At 41.6% G+C, this 16,867-nt stretch overlaps 2 protein-coding genes across 2 annotated transcripts in view; one reads left to right on the top strand and one right to left on the bottom strand.

The window, feature by feature from the left end:
- LOC137298340 (uncharacterized) overlaps positions 1-16,867 on the top strand; it is a 187,434-nt gene that overhangs the window by 30,982 nt on the left and 139,585 nt on the right. The gene's annotated exons all lie outside the window — the stretch shown is intronic.
- LOC137298507 (C1q-related factor-like) lies at positions 8,728-11,605 on the bottom strand. The gene is made up of 2 exons (XM_067830800.1): positions 11,357-11,605; positions 8,728-9,213 (listed from the first exon to the last, which is right to left on the bottom strand). The coding sequence occupies exons 1-2, from the start codon at positions 11,598-11,600 to the stop codon at positions 8,810-8,812; spliced, it is 648 nt and encodes a 215-aa protein (XP_067686901.1). The 5' UTR covers positions 11,601-11,605; the 3' UTR covers positions 8,728-8,809.

The following is a 16,867-nucleotide window of genomic DNA, read 5'->3' as shown; positions in this document are numbered from 1 at the left end:
CATGTGCTAATGCATAATGTCATTCGCATTATGGCCCGCAATAAATGTCAAAAGTTGATTTTTTTCTATGACGTCAAACGTCGACAGAGAGGCCATGCACGTGTATGGATAAGGGGGCATAACTCCGCTATGCTTAACACTTGGCTCACGTCACTAAGATCACATTGAGAGAATTTGTTGTGGACACTGTAGTTCAGTTATTATTCTCGTACAAAGTTTCCCAATGTTAGTGAATACGTTTTGCTAGTTTCACAATTTATGAGAAAGTATACCAATGTACTACATGAGAAAGCTGGTAATGATGATTTGGATGGACCTATCCGAGACCTAAGTGAGCTTTTAGATTTTCATATTCTCCTGTTTGTGTAGATGTATTTTGACTAATTTTGCATCTTTATTAACGGACTAACAGTCACATCTCCAAATGTAATGAAATGTACTGAAAATAATACAACATATTAGTTGAAGTCATGGCATGTTTGGGTATTATGTGACGTCGGAAAAAAGACGACACTGGTTTACTAATTAGTATATCTCACATAATTTTCATTAATTGTTTAAAAAGTCTCTGCTGCTATGGCAGAATTCAGCATTCTTTTAACAAAATATAAAATTAATGTTTTTACATCGAAATGCTGTACTGCAATATACACACAATTAGACGGTTATACTACGTATCTTATTGTGGGCTAAACGCGCACCTGTTTGGCATCAATTTAACGTAAATTAAAAATACTATTTCACAGAACATTCATTCAATATCCATTTAGCACGTAATCTTTTCTTCTTATGATTATGTAACTATTTCTCTTCATAAGTATGCAACGAAACGTATGGAACTATTAGAATATGGACGTAAGATTTGTCCAACTTAGACATGACCTGGTTTATATATTTTTAAACAATTTTTGTATAAATATTGTTTGAGTTAGATATCCTGCCATCACATGTTTTAATCGAATTTGAATTGATTATAGCTCGAAAAAACTGATAATGAATCAGAAAATATTTGTGACAAGCTCGCACCTAGTCAATCAATATTCATAAATGTTTTCTCTATAAAACGACACAAACAAAACCAATGAACAAGACAATTGCTTTAAATATTTATGTCCCTATACATTTAATAAAATGTAAAATCATTTTCAATAACGTTTTCAGTTTTCCTTACAAGGCTGAATTCATCGGGGTTTTTTTCATCAACTTCATATAAAAGTGTATTATTCCCAGCGTATTGAATATTGTACATCACTGGAACTAAAGCGCATGTTGCAATAATGGCTACGTGTGATCTCCTAATACACGTGTAAAGATTTAAAATGTGGTATCCTACACTAAATGTGTCAAGTCCTGTGTAAATATTATTAAAACAGCCAAAACCTTTCGATGAATAAAAACGCATACTCTATATCCACGTATGATGTGATGTTGAACAAGGCAAAATGTAGATACTGAAATTAGTTTCATGAAAAAAATATCCGAACGGTACGCAAAAGATACATCATAATACCGAAAGTACAATCAGAATGATAGGGTTAAACCATACTCGATCCTCTGAGCAGCGCAAGAATGAGAGAGGGGAAAAGCCCACTTGCAACACTTCTGACTGAGGGTACCCTAACTGAGGGTACCCTGACTGAAAACTATGTTGAACTGACGGTGTAATCATCGGCGGAGCATGGAATTTTCAAATGTAGTGGTGGGGGATAGAGGGGTTCGATTTACAGTCATAGTACGTCCCTTTCATTACGACGTTCTGTTGTGAAAGAAACACGCTTTAATGTTCTCTCTCGTCTTCAACGGAATGCTAAGAAATGGTTCCTGTAATGGACATATCACGATCCCGAGGTTTTGGTTGACAATGTAAACACGAGGGCGAGGGAAAATCCGGGCACCGGAGTCTTTTATCTGCCACAGAAATCGAAGGAAAAGACGACAAATTTTTTTACAAATCGATCACATAACCTGTCGATGATGCATAATTAGATGACCAAGTAATGCAGATACATAACAGTAACCGAAGCAGAAGTAAAACCTTGGAGTGTTGTATAGAATGTTGCTGGGATATTCTATAGAATGTCCAAGGGATATTGTGTATGACCCTGAAAGGAGGTTTATCTGATATTTATGTGTATATGTACAAACAAGAAAAAGTGGAGCAACTTTAAAATCCCCCACCTTGACTTGTACAGATGTGTGTAAAATCAACTGTAAACGTAAAATTATTTCATTTTATAATGCAAAGCTATTGCATTCGAGGTAACTGAAAACCAGATACGACTGTTTTTTTAAGCGTATAGTATTTTTAGCGCATGTCATATCTAAAGCAAATCGCAACCGAGAGCATGCAATTTAAACCATTTCCTGGGAGCATGCCCACGGACCCTTTAGATCATTAGCCGCTTTTCGAGCTCCCACGTGGATAGTGCCCCTCTTCAACACAGACACACAGACACACACACACACACACTCTCTCTCTCTCTCTCTCTCTCTCTCTCTCTGATCCCACTATGCACACGCTCCATATCACACTATACACTCTCCAGTGCCACCCTATACACACGCCCCATATCACACTATGCACACGCCCAGTATCACATTGTGCACACGCACCGTATCACACTATACAAAAGCCCTGTATTACACTATACACACGCCCCATATCACACTATACACACGCACCGTTTTACACTTCACACGCGCTGCGAATCACACTATACACAAGCCCCATGTCACACTATACACACGTCCCGTATCACATCATACACAAATTAAGCCCCGTGTTACACAAACACACGCCCCATGTCACACTGTACACACGTTCCGTATCACACTATGCATTCTCCACTGCCGCTCTGTACACACGCCCCATGTTACACTGTACACGTCCCCTGTATCACACTACACACTCTCCAGTGCCACCCTATACACACGCCCCATGGCACACTATACACACGCCCCGTATCACACAATACACAAGCCCTGTATCACACTTTACACAAGCCCCGTATCACACTATACACAAGCCCTGTATTACGCTATACATATGTCCAGTATCACACTACACACACGTTCCGTGCCACACCATACACACGTCCCATGTTACACTGTACACGTGCCCCGAATCACACTATGTACAAACCACTTGTCACACTATACACACGCCTCGTATCACATGTCCATTAGCCATATTTAGTGAGTGATCACACTTCCGCACTGACCATGCAGGTGACGGTTTTTAAGTCCGTTTGGCAGTCATGTTTAGCGCCTAGTAAAAGTAAGAGGTGCAAGACGATAGACACGCGCGACATCACACTGTGCACACGCCTCGTATCACGCTATGCACACGCACGTGCCACACTGTACACAAGTCCGGTATCACACTATACACAAGCCCCATATCACACTATCGACACTATACACACGCTCCGTGTCACCTGTTAAAATGTACACTCGATCCGAATCAAACTATACACAAGCGCCGTGTCACAGTATACAAATGCCCGTGCCATAAGATGCACACGCCCAGTATCACACTATATACAAGCCCATGTCACACTATTCACACTGTACACACGTTCCGTGTCACACTATGCATAAGCCCCGTGTGCACATGCCCGCCACACTATACACGATCCCTGAATCACAGCATACACCAGCCCAGTGCTACACTGTACACGCACCACGAATCACACTACACACAAGCCCCATGTCACACTATACACACGCCCAATGTAACACTGTACACGCTCTTCTTATGACACAATACTCACGCCTCAGAACATACCATACACACGCCCCGTATAACACTATACACAAGCCCCGTATAACACTATACGCACGCCCCGTACCACACTATACACGCGCCCCGTATCACACTACACACAAGCCCTATGTCACACTATATACATGCCCTCCATCACACTATACACACGCCCCGTATAACACTATACACGCGCCCCGTATCACACTATACACAAGTCCCATGTCACACTATATACATGCCCTGCATCACACTATACATATGCCCCGTATAACACTATACACACGCCCCGCACCACACTATACACACTCCTCCGTGTCACACTATACACAAGAACCGTATCACATTATAGACACGCATCCGGTCACACTATACACACGTACCCGTGTCACACTATCCAGAAGCCCCGTATGACACTCCAAACACGCCCAGTGTCACACAGTCCACTATCCTTGGATCACACTATACACGCGCCCCGTGGTACATTATACACACGTCCCGTGTCACACTGTCCACAAGCCCCGTATCACATTATGCACGCTCCCCGTATCAAACTATACACATGCCCCGTGTCACACTATGCACAAGCACCGTGTCACACTATACAGATGTTTTTCGTGTTTAGCCAAATGGGGAATCGTTCTGTAGTTTCATCGCCCAGTGAATGTACTTTACACAAAGTTACACTGCTGCGTCGTGCTGGAATATTGACATCACATAAAGCGGAGAGGTCGAGTGTTATTGAAGAGTCCCGGTGGGTTTAACGCCATTTTGATCATGAAAGATTAGCATAAAATGTCAATAAAATCTGTTTTACTTCTCTTCCACTAATGGTGATATATCTTGCGAAGATTCATGGAATTATTCACGGGATGTAGGATGCACTATTATCCTTGCTACAAATGTGTATGTTAATAATACATTAACATAATACATTAACATAATACATTAACATAATACATTAACATAATACATTAACATACAGCCAGACTGACCAAGGACTTCACTGTTTCTTGAACTTCTACAGAGTGAACACTACAACCAACAACCATTGTGATGTTGGTCTTGTCCACAACTGATTCCGATCACCACAGTTAGACGATTAGACGGGATATGTTGCGCTTTACATGCATTACGAAACAATACGAAATGATGCGCTGATCACGATTGACAATTAATCGTGTTGTTTGTAGAAAAGTTTTGAACGGTCCAAATTTTTTCTACGATCAACACCATTGCTACGACTGACCTCAAGATCCGATTACATCTGATAAAATCTGACAGGATCACCACGATTAGTCGGCCATTATAGCCACGACTCCAAGCTCGACCTCATTGTAACCATGGCAACTGTAAACTTAACTTGAATCGCTTCGTTAGTTATTGACATGTATACCAACCATCGTTTTCTTTTAAAAATCAGAAGTGTTTACATACATGTTTTTATCATTGTTCTCCATATAATGTATTTAATATGCTAATACTCTACAAACTTAAAATAATAATAGCTTTATTATTCCCGAAACTATTCCAGTTACCTTTATTATGAACGTTTATGAATAATGCGAATGAAGAATGTTACGATATGTATTTGTATTATATCGTTCAGGTAAAACTTAATTATTAATCTTCAGCATGACGCACAATGTTTGCCAATGAATTATATAAGGTAATTTCTAGATATTGTACAATAAGACATATGACGTTGCGTTATCAAATATCGTGTCATAATGATGAATTGGATTAATAAATACACTATTTGGATGTTCCGTTTCTGCAACTGAATGACCTTATTCATCGATGGATTCATTGATTGACTGATTAATCTGTTGATTGATCTGACTGATTGATTGATTTACTGATTGTCTAAAGAATAAGCATTCCTGCATTGCCTGAGATCCCTCTGTGTTTGTTTTTGAAGACGTAGAGATCCTAGAGTTAACTCCCAGAATTAGTTCTTGGTATAAACAGTTCCAACAAAAATGGCTGTTTCAGTTTCAGCATGAACAAAAGTTCATTTAATAGCCACAGGGTCCTCCCAAATCTAATATCATGGCCGAAAACTTGGGATTATTACGGTATTGTGGGATATGAGCTGCCTGCTCAGGGATGGTCAATGGAACATGTATACAATGTATACGTATTCCTGGGCTGCGTTTTACAAACCGATGAGAGCGCTACGTATCTCCTATACGGTAACATAGAGTCTGTCGTGTTCCCTATACTTTAACATAGTTACGACAGCTGTAGCGCTGAGATCGCTTTTGTGCACATGTAAGTGTCTTGCAATGCATTTACTGGCTACTCGTTAACAGTCACTGTTAATAATAATAATTTAGAATAGTAATGCTAAAACTGTCAAACTGTATGAGAAGAAGAATCCGATAGCTGGTTGTACGGAACTGCTTAAGACGAGCTCCGTGAGTAATAGAGATCTAGCAGGATTACCGGTTAGAGATTTTCATCAATAATGCACTTATAATATGAACTACCAAGCTTCAGTGATGCCAACAGAAATCTGTAGTAAAATGTAGTAATGCATTGACAAGATAGGTAAATTTCCCAAACCAACTGGTATTTCAAATCCTGATTTGATAGTGAACTAAAAATAAGGTTGTGGCAGACGATTAAACTAAACCCCAATCGTTACATTTCCTGGTACCCAGAGCATTATTGCAGAGTCTTCAACAGAGTCTTAGTCTTTCACAGTCTTAGTCTTCCACAGAGTCTTAGTCTTCCACGGAGTTTTGGTCTTCCACAGTCTTAGGCTTCCACGGAGTCTTAGTCTTCCACGGAGTCTTAGTCTTCCACGGAGTCTTAGTCTTTCACGGAGTCTTAGTCTTCCACGGAGTCTTAGTCTTCCACGGAGTCTTAGTCTTCCACGGAGTCTTAGTCGTTCACGGAGTCTTAGTCTTTCACAGTCTTAGTGTTTCACAGAGTCTTAGTCTTCCACGGAGTCTTAGTCTTCCACGGAGTCTTAGTCTTCCACATTCTTAGGCTTCCACGGAGTCTTAGTCTTTCACGGAGTCTTAGTCTTTCACAGTCTTAGGCTTCCACGGAGTCTTAGTCTTTCACAGTCCTAGTCTTCCACAGAGTCTTAGTCTTCCACAGTCTTAGTCTTTCACGGAGTCTTAGTCTTCCACAGTCTTAGTCTTCCACAGAGTCTTAGTCTTTCACGGAGTCTTAGTCTTCCACAGTCTTAGTCTTCCACAGAGTCGTAGTCTTCCACAGAGTCTTAGTCTTCCACAGAGTCTTAGTCTTTCACGGAGTCTTAGTCTTCCACATTCTTAGTCTTTCACGGAGTCTTAGTCTTCCACAGTCTTAGACTTCCACAGTCTTAGTCTTCCACAGTCTTAGTCTTCCACAGAGTCTTAGTCTTTCACGGAGTCTTAGTCTTCCACATTCATAGGCTTCCACGGAGTCTTAGTCTTTCACAGTCTTAGTCTTTCACGGAGTCTTAGTCTTCCACAGTCTTAGTCTTCCACATTCTTAGTCTTTCACGGAGTCTTAGTCTTTCACGGAGTCTAAATCTTCCACAGTCTTAGGCTTCCACGGAGTCTTAGTCTTTCACGGAGTCTTAGTCTTCCACATTCTTAGTCTTCCACGGAGTCTTAGTCTTTCACAGTCTTAGTCTTTCACGGAGTCTTAGTCTTCCACAGTCTTAGTCTTCCACATTCTTAGTCTTTCACGGAGTCTTAATCTTTCACAGAGTCTTAGTCTTCCACATTCTTAGGCTTTCACGGGTCTTCGTCTTTCACAGTCTTAGTCTTCCACGGAGTCTTAGTCTTCCACAGAGTCTTAGTCTTCCACATTCTTAGTCTTTCACGGAGTCTTAGTCTTTCACAGTCTTAGTCTTTCACGGAGTCTTAGTCTTCCACAGAGTCTTAGTCTTCCACAGTCTTAGTCTTCCACGGAGTCTTAGTCTTTCACGGAGTCTTAGTCTTTCACGGAGTCTTTGGCTTCCACGGAGTCTTCGTCTTCCACAGTCTTTGTCTTTCACGGAGTCTTAGTCTTCCACAGAGTCTTAGTCTTTCACAGTCTTAGGCTTCCACAGTCTTAGGCTTCCACAGTCTTAGTCTTCCACGGAGTCTTAGTCTTTCACAGTCTTAGTCTTCCACGGAGTCTTAGTCTTTCACAGTCTTAGGCTTCCACGGAGTCTTAGTCTTCCACGGAGTCTTATGACAATGATTTGCCCCTTCAGTCTTATCGGAAGTGCACTTAATTCAGATAAATTCAGATAGACAAAGTAATCACTCAGGTGGAAATTTCCATGGGGAGCACACAGAGCTATCAAAAAACTACCCAAGATTTATTATTGCCCGGTCCAAGTTCCTGTTAACTCAACAAATGGTCCATTCGCAAACAAAATGAGGTCATCAGCTTTCAAGATAACAGTATAACCTACCTCAGAGTTAAGGAGTATCGGAACCAGATACGGAAACTACGGAAGATACTATTTCCACCATGGCGCGATTAAAGCCATGGATAACATGGGACATATTACACCCTTTGGTTGCCCTAAAGATACATACTGTTTCCTGTTAGATTTGTATAAGCAAGGCCCTAGCTATTCGACCCTAAGCAGCGCCCTTGTCACCTAAAGTGTTGCTGCTACACAACATCTCAAAGTTTGAGATTTATGAGTGTCAGATTCAGTTTGCGACCTGCACTGCTAAAGTGTACAGGTCCTTGGGACGTGCCTTCTGTCAACACGACATGGACACCCCTCTTCTTAAACTGTCTCTCTATTGCTAGTAACAGGAGAATGACTGGCTCGTTAGCTTGTCACGCTGAAGACAGGGGTCGAGTCCCCACATTGGTACAATGTCGGATGCCCATTTTTCTGCTGTCTCCAGCCGTGATATTGCTGGAATATTGCTAAGAGCGGGGTAAAATCATACTGATTCATTGTCTGTCAGGATACAAACATTACTAGGATGTTGTTCCAACGACATACACAAGACTTCAGATTTCACCAGATATATTTATCTGTGATGAGGGTACATGAATAAATGTGAATATCGCAATGACGTTCAAACAACTGCCTCAGTCGGAGCGTATGATCGTCCCTCCGTAACTGGAGAATCCGTCTCCCCTGAGGGGCACCACACCTGTTCCTTTGATGCTGATCCAGACTTGGTCTCCATAGTTGAGGTGTGTAGCTGTAGTGATGGCTGCAACGCCGTACACAGACCCCAGACGAGTGTGGCCAAGACCAATCAGGGTGCTGCCTTTATGGATCTTGACGTCCATATTGGGTTGAGCTGTCGACATAACATATGCCCAAAAGACATATGTTCCAGACACGGGAGCTGTGAAAACGCCGGTCGTCTTGTTGTAGGCCTCACCTTTGTTGTACAAGATGTTGTCAAACTTCAGATGTGTGGCCTGGGGTTGGTTTATGTCGGACCTGAGAGACACTTCATATGTTGCATCAACCGCCTGTGTGGCTGAAACATAAAATACCGGTTTTCGTGTTTTAGAAAGCAGAATTCCCTTATGGGTGATGCTTAACTGTTATCCCTTATTCAGTCAAGCTCTGTAAATATAAGCCACAAAAGTTTCAATATTTATAAGGAATCTCTACTGAAAGCAGAATTGATCGTACGATTCCAACTAATGACTCGAGTCATGTGAGTATGTGAATCACTCTCAAGTGGGGACAATGCTCAGAACTGAAAATAAACATAATTTCGAATTATCCTTAAATTGGGGAGATTGGTTGTTTTCCCGACAGCACTGTTTAACATGGTATGCCATTTAGCTGAGCAGATGTTAACTCATATCTCACTCTCCACAACGGTACACTGGGAATGTATGCTTTTGAAAACTGCTTCTGTCCAACAGCACAGTTCATTATGGATCATAGGTCAGCTGATCTTTACCAGATGTTTTTGTCAGATTGCATGTAGATGAAACATCCCCTTGCAGTGTTAGCTTCTATAACGATGTACTAAATATCTCTTTACTTACAATGTTTCACTTTGTATGTGAATGGCTGTGTACGGCATTCTCGAATGTGATGTTGTCATGATGAGGTACGGTGAGAGGGGCGAGTGATAAGGATTTAGTCATGCTCGTCCAATTTCTGAATACGTTTCAAGGATTGTTCAGCTGTTTAAAGCTGCACTCACCATATAACGAGTTTAGCGAGAATGAGTTTAATTTTACGCCAGCAATGTTTGGCGGTACTATAACATAACGGCTGTCGGTAAATAATGGCGTATGGACCAAATGTTTGAAATCATGTCAGTGCCTGTAGTTTGAATGAGCTACTGAGGAGCCGCTTTTACCAATGCTTCAACAATATCACGGCTTAGTACACTAGAAATGCACGTCACACGTTGTACACATGTGGGGAATCGAACCCGGGTCTTTGGTGATAACCAATGTTCTCCCATGGTTATTGAAAGGTGGAATTCTTAGATGTGTTAGCATGAGACATATATGAGATATATGCTTTCTGTAATGCAGCTCGAAGATTGTTTAATATAATTCTTTAGCAAGGCATCAGGAAGACTGTGTACTTCCCAACAGAACGTGTAATATTCTAGAGCAAGATGATTGTATAGTTACCAAGAAAAATTGTGATATTTTTCAGCAAGGCATCACGTAGATTGTGTAGCTATCACGTAGATTTTGCACGTACCAACAGAATATGTAATATTCTTCAAGGTCACATGCAACGTAAAACACAACTTTGCAGATTCTGGTACCTTTCGGTATGCATTTACCGAAACAAATAATCAGAAATGCCAATTCAACGTATAAAGTTGAAAAAAAGCGATGAAAAAAGCCCGCGAAATTGCAGTTCAAACAATTCACTAAATTTCCCCCAGCGCTGAGGAAAAAGTGGTTTCAACAGCTGTGCTGCGCTGCGCCCGTAACACACAGGCAGTGCATAGGTACGCGGAGCTTGAAACAGTATGCATGCCCGGAGTATGAGGTCGTGAGCAGTAGTCCAATCTTGGTTGTGTACACAAACAAGAAAATAATCTAGTCGTTACATAAAAAAAAACCTTGTTGATTGTGATAAGTGGCCTCTGTCACAGAGAAAGCCCAATATCTGGTTTATTGACACCAATATGTCTGTCTGCCTGTCTGCTAAAGACAATATGCACTACACAGCTTCAATCATTGAACACATGCAAAATGCCCATCAAACAGATCATCATTCTGTACACACAATGAGTCCTCAGCGTATCAGCAAATGAACCGGAAGTCGTCGTTACACTTGAGTGCACACCGATCCGCTATGACTAGATTCAGTCTCCCGAGGGCTTCGTTTCGAGGGAAGTAAGCCCAAGTACAAAACATTACACTTTTGAATCGCGATTGTACGCTTATAATTTTGTTTATCGTTTTTTTCTCACAAGCAGCAATGTATATTATATGTCATGAATAAGTGATTGTTATGTTTTAAATATGTTTGATGTTTTGGTTGCATGTGACCTTTCAGCAAGACATGGCAATGATTGGATACTTACCAAGAGAATGTGTAACTTTCTTCAGCAAGACATCACAGTCATTGTGTACTTACCAAGAGAATGTGTAATATTCTTCAGCAAGACATCACAGTCATTGTGTACTTACCAAGGGAATGTGTAATATTCTTCAGCAAGGCATCGTGGAGATTGGATTTCATCGATGACAGTCCTTCTTCGGTTTGTTTTAGCTTTGACTCCAAAGACTCCACCTTTGTGGACAAAACCGTCACCTCCCGTTCCAGTCTGAGCATATTAGTGAGCACACTGTCCACATGACAGTTCAACACGTGGTTCACTACAGGTGTGACTGTGGCAGAGACCGTAGCCACACACAACACCAGCACACTCATGCAACACATCGTCATCACCGCCACGGGAAAATGTAGTGAGAGGGCTTCTGCTTATTTATATGTAGTTAGGATTCTATATGCCCACTGTGACGTGTTGCATCAACATAGACTAATCAACGTGGCAGGTGCCATATTACAACTCGCAAGCACGTGACCTAACTTCTGGTGTTGTACGTGATTCACGTCACAGTTGCACTCCTAGTCACGTTCAGCATCACGTAAACAGGATACATTAGCATTGTTTTATAAAAAGACACTTACAAAACCCTTTTTGCATCCATAAGAAATATCTACTAAAAGCAGAGTCGATCGTACAATTGTGACTATGCCATGAGTATATAACTGTTCAGCAGTATATCAACTGTACGAAGTTTGTTAAAAACTAATCTGGACTAGATAATCCAGTGATTTGTCACCATACGATGAAATAGTGATGCCATTCTGAAATATTTTATTTCCTCAAGTGTTAAAAGTTGTAGCATTTCCAAAAAAGAATTGACAGTCAGCGTCTTCCATTAACTTTACACGACGTTTCTTCATAGACTGGTGAAAACGAAACTTTAATTGAAATACAGTCATAAGCTGAGTTTTTGCTCTCCACAACCGTGTGTTTAGTTTTAATTATTCTTGCACTATCAGTGCCCGGGTTCACTTGAATCCACAACACGTTTGGTTATGGTGTAACAATGGCTTTACTGCTTGGGGTGAGGCGATATGGGGTTTGCATCCCTTTGTTGCACCTACATACCACCGTGTATGTCTGTGGTCGCTGTCTGTGTGTCGTGCTTGAAACATGTCATTGCATCCCAGTTGTGTAGATCGATGCTCATACTGTTGATCACTGGAGATTCTGGTCCAGACTCGATTATTTAAAAACACCACCATATGGTTGGAATATTGTTGATTTTGCGTATGTTCCGGTGTGTTTGTGTACATCATCGTTCCAAAATTATTCTCATTTTTTTTCTCTTCCTTCTTTAAGTAGGAATTATACTATTATATAAAATCGGACTGAGCAGCACATTTTGCTTATTTCACTCAATACGAGAATGCTAAAAGTATTCCTTTGTGTTGATACACACTTATCTTCATTTTCCATGTTCTAAGATAATTAGCATTATGTGTTAAGCTTTAATTCTACAGGCATGGTCCGTCCCAAACCTACAATCCGTCACTGTCGACATACGCGCGTCTTGACTGACAACTATGCGTGATTAGCGTTATGTACTAATTGTTAAGACTACATGTCAGGAGACAGAAATAAACATTACTGTGTGATAACACACAATATTAGATAATTTTAATCATTTCTGTATCCTGAAGTCCTTCAAAGCTACAAGGTAATCTCAAGATTCAGATAGCCAAGCAGTGCATATTAGCCTCATCTGTAAGCATTGTAAAGTTGAGATGAGATTTACGTTGCATTATTTCAGCTTTATAGAAGCAAGACACATACATATTTTAGTGCGAAGTTTAAGTATTACATCATGTCTTATAACTACATTGTTGTTTCAAAACGGAAAAGTCATATCACCAACTTCAAACATTATGTAGTTATCAGTTATGAGACAGATCAATGTATCTCAAGTTATTTACTAAGAGATGCTCTGATTACAATGTCGTTTTTTAGAAAGTGGTCAAATGTAGCATGTGTCATATATACACACTTTTCAGATTACATTTTCTTAGTAAAGTACAAAGTACTTTCTTAAGTTGAGTCCCATCCGGGATTCGAACCCATACCCTCAGAGTAAGACACCTAATCGCCAGCACAGAAAGTCAACCGCCTAACCCGCTCATCCACCGCGACTTCCACAGTAAGTTCGACAATCGTTAGTCAAGACTGAGGGCTTTGTGTACACCTCTGATTTGATATTGTTAACATTGAAGTGCTCTGTCTGAAGATCTGCTGTGTTACAGAATCTGTTACATGACGCAGTGTGCGTCTATCATCCCAGACTGTTGTGAATCTGAGGCGACTTGGTGGACGTGCTTGAGATACCTGCCACAGTCTATCATTAGCACCCTGACTCACATTCAAGGCCACAGCAACCAGCCTCTGGGTTTGATAGCCTATGGCCCGACCTCTTTCGACATGTGTCTTTGGAATACGTTTAAATATTCGATTTTGAACAGTTACCTGAAACCGTTAACGACAATGGAAAAGCACCAATGCAAGTTGAAGAATGTATTAATGACATTTCAACAGCTGGTGTGTTTTATCCTACTGTTAAGAGAGTTTGTAAAACATTCAGTTGTATATATACTGAGTCAAAAAAGAAACTTCACATTCTTTCTTCAGGGCACTATAGAAGAACAAGGGATGGTAAGATGGTTAAATTGTTATTGTTTCATTGCTGAGATCTGTGTGAAGTACTCGATACACTGACACAATCAGTTCCATTAGGGTTCACCGCCATTCCAAAACATTGGTAAACAGAATGTCAAGTCAGAAGAATAAAAATTCGAAATTTCGCAGTTCAATATCGTGTATGGCCGCCCCGAGCATTCACCACTGCCAAACACCGACTCCTCATGGTCTGTCTGATGCTTGTGAGCACGTGGTTGGGGATTCTGCACCATTGCTCTTGCCAGGCAGCGCCAAGCTCCTGCAAATTCTGAGGTTCGTTCCTCAGACCACGAAGCCTTTTCCCAAGTGCATCCAAAACGTGCTCTTTTGGATTAAGGTCAGGGGACCTTGATGGCCAGTCAAGGCGTTGATTCCAGCGTTTTGAAGGAAATTTCGTGTCAACATCGCGGTATGCGGCCGAGCATCATCATGCTGGAACTGTAGACATGGGTCATGAGCCGCCATGAAAGGAACGAGTCAAGTGGTGAGCACCTGGTCGCGGTAAGCAGCAGCTGTGAGGTTTCCATGGATGACCAGAAGTCGGGAACGGTTGTTCCAAGAGAAAGCATCCCACACCATGCAACTTCCGTCCCCGAATCTGTCGACTTCCTGTACACGACAATTGGCATACTGTTCACGACGTCGTCTCCAGACTATATGCCTGCGGTCCGCGAATTTGAGGGTAAACCTAGATTCATCGATCAAGACGACTCGATTCCAGTATCTCTGGGTCCATCGGAGGTAACGTGGGGCCCACAGCAGACGTTGACGTTGATGAGACGGCGTTAATATTGGCCCACGATATGAACGTCGAGAATAAAGATTGGTAGCCCGCAACCAATTTCGAATAGTCAGTGAAGACATCACAGCCCTGGTTCGTGTATCCGGCAGAAATCTGTCGCGTAGGTGACGCAGGGCGATTTGACGGTCTTCTGCTCGTGAAAGCACCCGTGGATGAGACCTTGGGCGATCAGAAGTGGTGCTAGTTTGGTGTAGACGACCTCGCAAGTCATACACAGTACGACGGCTGCATCCCATTGCTCTTGCGACGTCAATAGCTGATCTTCCCGCTTGCCACATGCCAACGGCACGTTCACGTTGCATATTTGGCAATCGGGGTATTTAAAGTACCGTTTGAACTGTGGTTAAAAAGTGTGTTTTTTTCAGTTCTTGAGGCCAATGCAAACACGTGCAAAAGAAGAAAACTTCGATGCGAAGATCACGTTGTCGACTGCACGTGCAAAACGAAAGGATGGGTTTAAGTGGGTTTTGCTAACGTTTTTTTAGAGTCGAAAAATAGGGATCCCATTTCAGATGCATAGATGGATCATCAGAGAAGAATTATTCATTATTTTTAAAAAATACATTTTGTGAAGTTTCTCTTTTGACTCTTATATTTAAAACAAAAACTTACAACTTTTAAGAAATAGTTTTACCAATAGCTTGACCCTTCATTAATGACGGGTCTTTCTTCGGCCTTTCTTCGGCCTTTCTTCGGGTTATTTCACTCACGGAAACAGATCGAATAAAGCCTTTAATGGACGTTTCTCTTGGTTATTTTAGGGTAATGATAAGGTAAGTCATGTTCACTTCTGACCATGTAGTTGTCCTAAAGGTCTGGTGCAAGTATGGTCTTTCTGTCCATTACGTAATAACTAAACTCAGGGTCCACTCCGGAAGATGTGACAGTAGAGGTCAGACCGGAAATGAGGCGTGAAAACTCAGGGCCACTGGGAAAGCCCACACTGTGCATAAATCCTCTGTGTGTGTGTGCGTGCGTGTGCGTGCGTGCGTGTCTGTGTCTGTGTGTGCACCGAATAAGTACTGGACACATATACACGCTTCTCTTGGTCATTTGAAGGTGTTGCGTTCCCGAGCTAATTCCAAGACGACACATCCTTGGTATTACATTTCCTAGACCGTGCATAAGCCTTAAAAGGTTACAATCGGGTCCAGATTATTATAAATGGTAAAGTAAAATCCTAGATGACCAGCACAACACCCAGTACCTACAGACGGAAGCTGAGAGGCCGAGAGTCAAGGTCCTTGCTGACAAGCCTGCTCAGTCACGTTTCAGTCCATCGGTCACAATCGTCACCGTCTACGGCTGTCGTCACCTTGACTGCAGCAACTTCAACAGCAACATCAACAATAGTGAGTTTAATTTTACAGTATTGCAGGTATGGCAGGTATATGACGGACATCAACAATATCTTCACCTGTCAACACAATTACATTAACAAGACTGTCAGCAGCTTTGTTACAAGAGTTGAATGACACACTGCAACCTCCCTGATCTGGTTGTCGTCGTAAACGCTTTGTACATTGAGTACAAAGAAAAATGCATTGAACCATATTCCAGGCATCTCTAGCCTTTAGTTATGTGATTCCCTGTCTTGCCCTTTGAGCATGTTGTACATGACAGCTGGGGCTTTACATGCACGCTATTACTACATACATGTCATAGATAGTCTTAGTGAGAGTGAAGCCAAATTCTTTAGTGATCTGGATCGGTCAAGTGGCTTGTGGCAGATTCCCCTTCGTTCTGATACAAAGCACAAATTAGCATTCATTACTCCTGACGAAAAGTTTGAGTGGAATTCACTACAGTTTGACCTTAAAAGTGCGCCGATGGCATTCCAAAGCACAATATCAAAAGCATTAAAAGATATTTGAAATGCATTTTGATTTATATGGGTGATGTGTGTTGTATGGGTGTCAAACTATGTTGTCAAAATGACGCCATCGAACACCTGTGTGATCTCATTCGTCATAGAAGCATGACCTCACAATGGCCTTGGAGGTCGTTTTGTTGGTGACTCACCTGACCGACACCCAGTGGACTCACGCTGACTGGGGGGTTAATGACCGTGGACCCAGTGGGAACCGGCGTGACGTCATGGTATTACACCATGAC

Source organism: Haliotis asinina, chromosome 10, assembly GCF_037392515.1.
Source record: "Haliotis asinina isolate JCU_RB_2024 chromosome 10, JCU_Hal_asi_v2, whole genome shotgun sequence".
NCBI classification, from domain to species: domain Eukaryota; kingdom Metazoa; phylum Mollusca; class Gastropoda; order Lepetellida; family Haliotidae; genus Haliotis; species Haliotis asinina.
The sequence above is the reverse complement of the archived record's forward strand: the minus strand, read 5'-3'. Positions and strand labels throughout refer to the sequence as shown.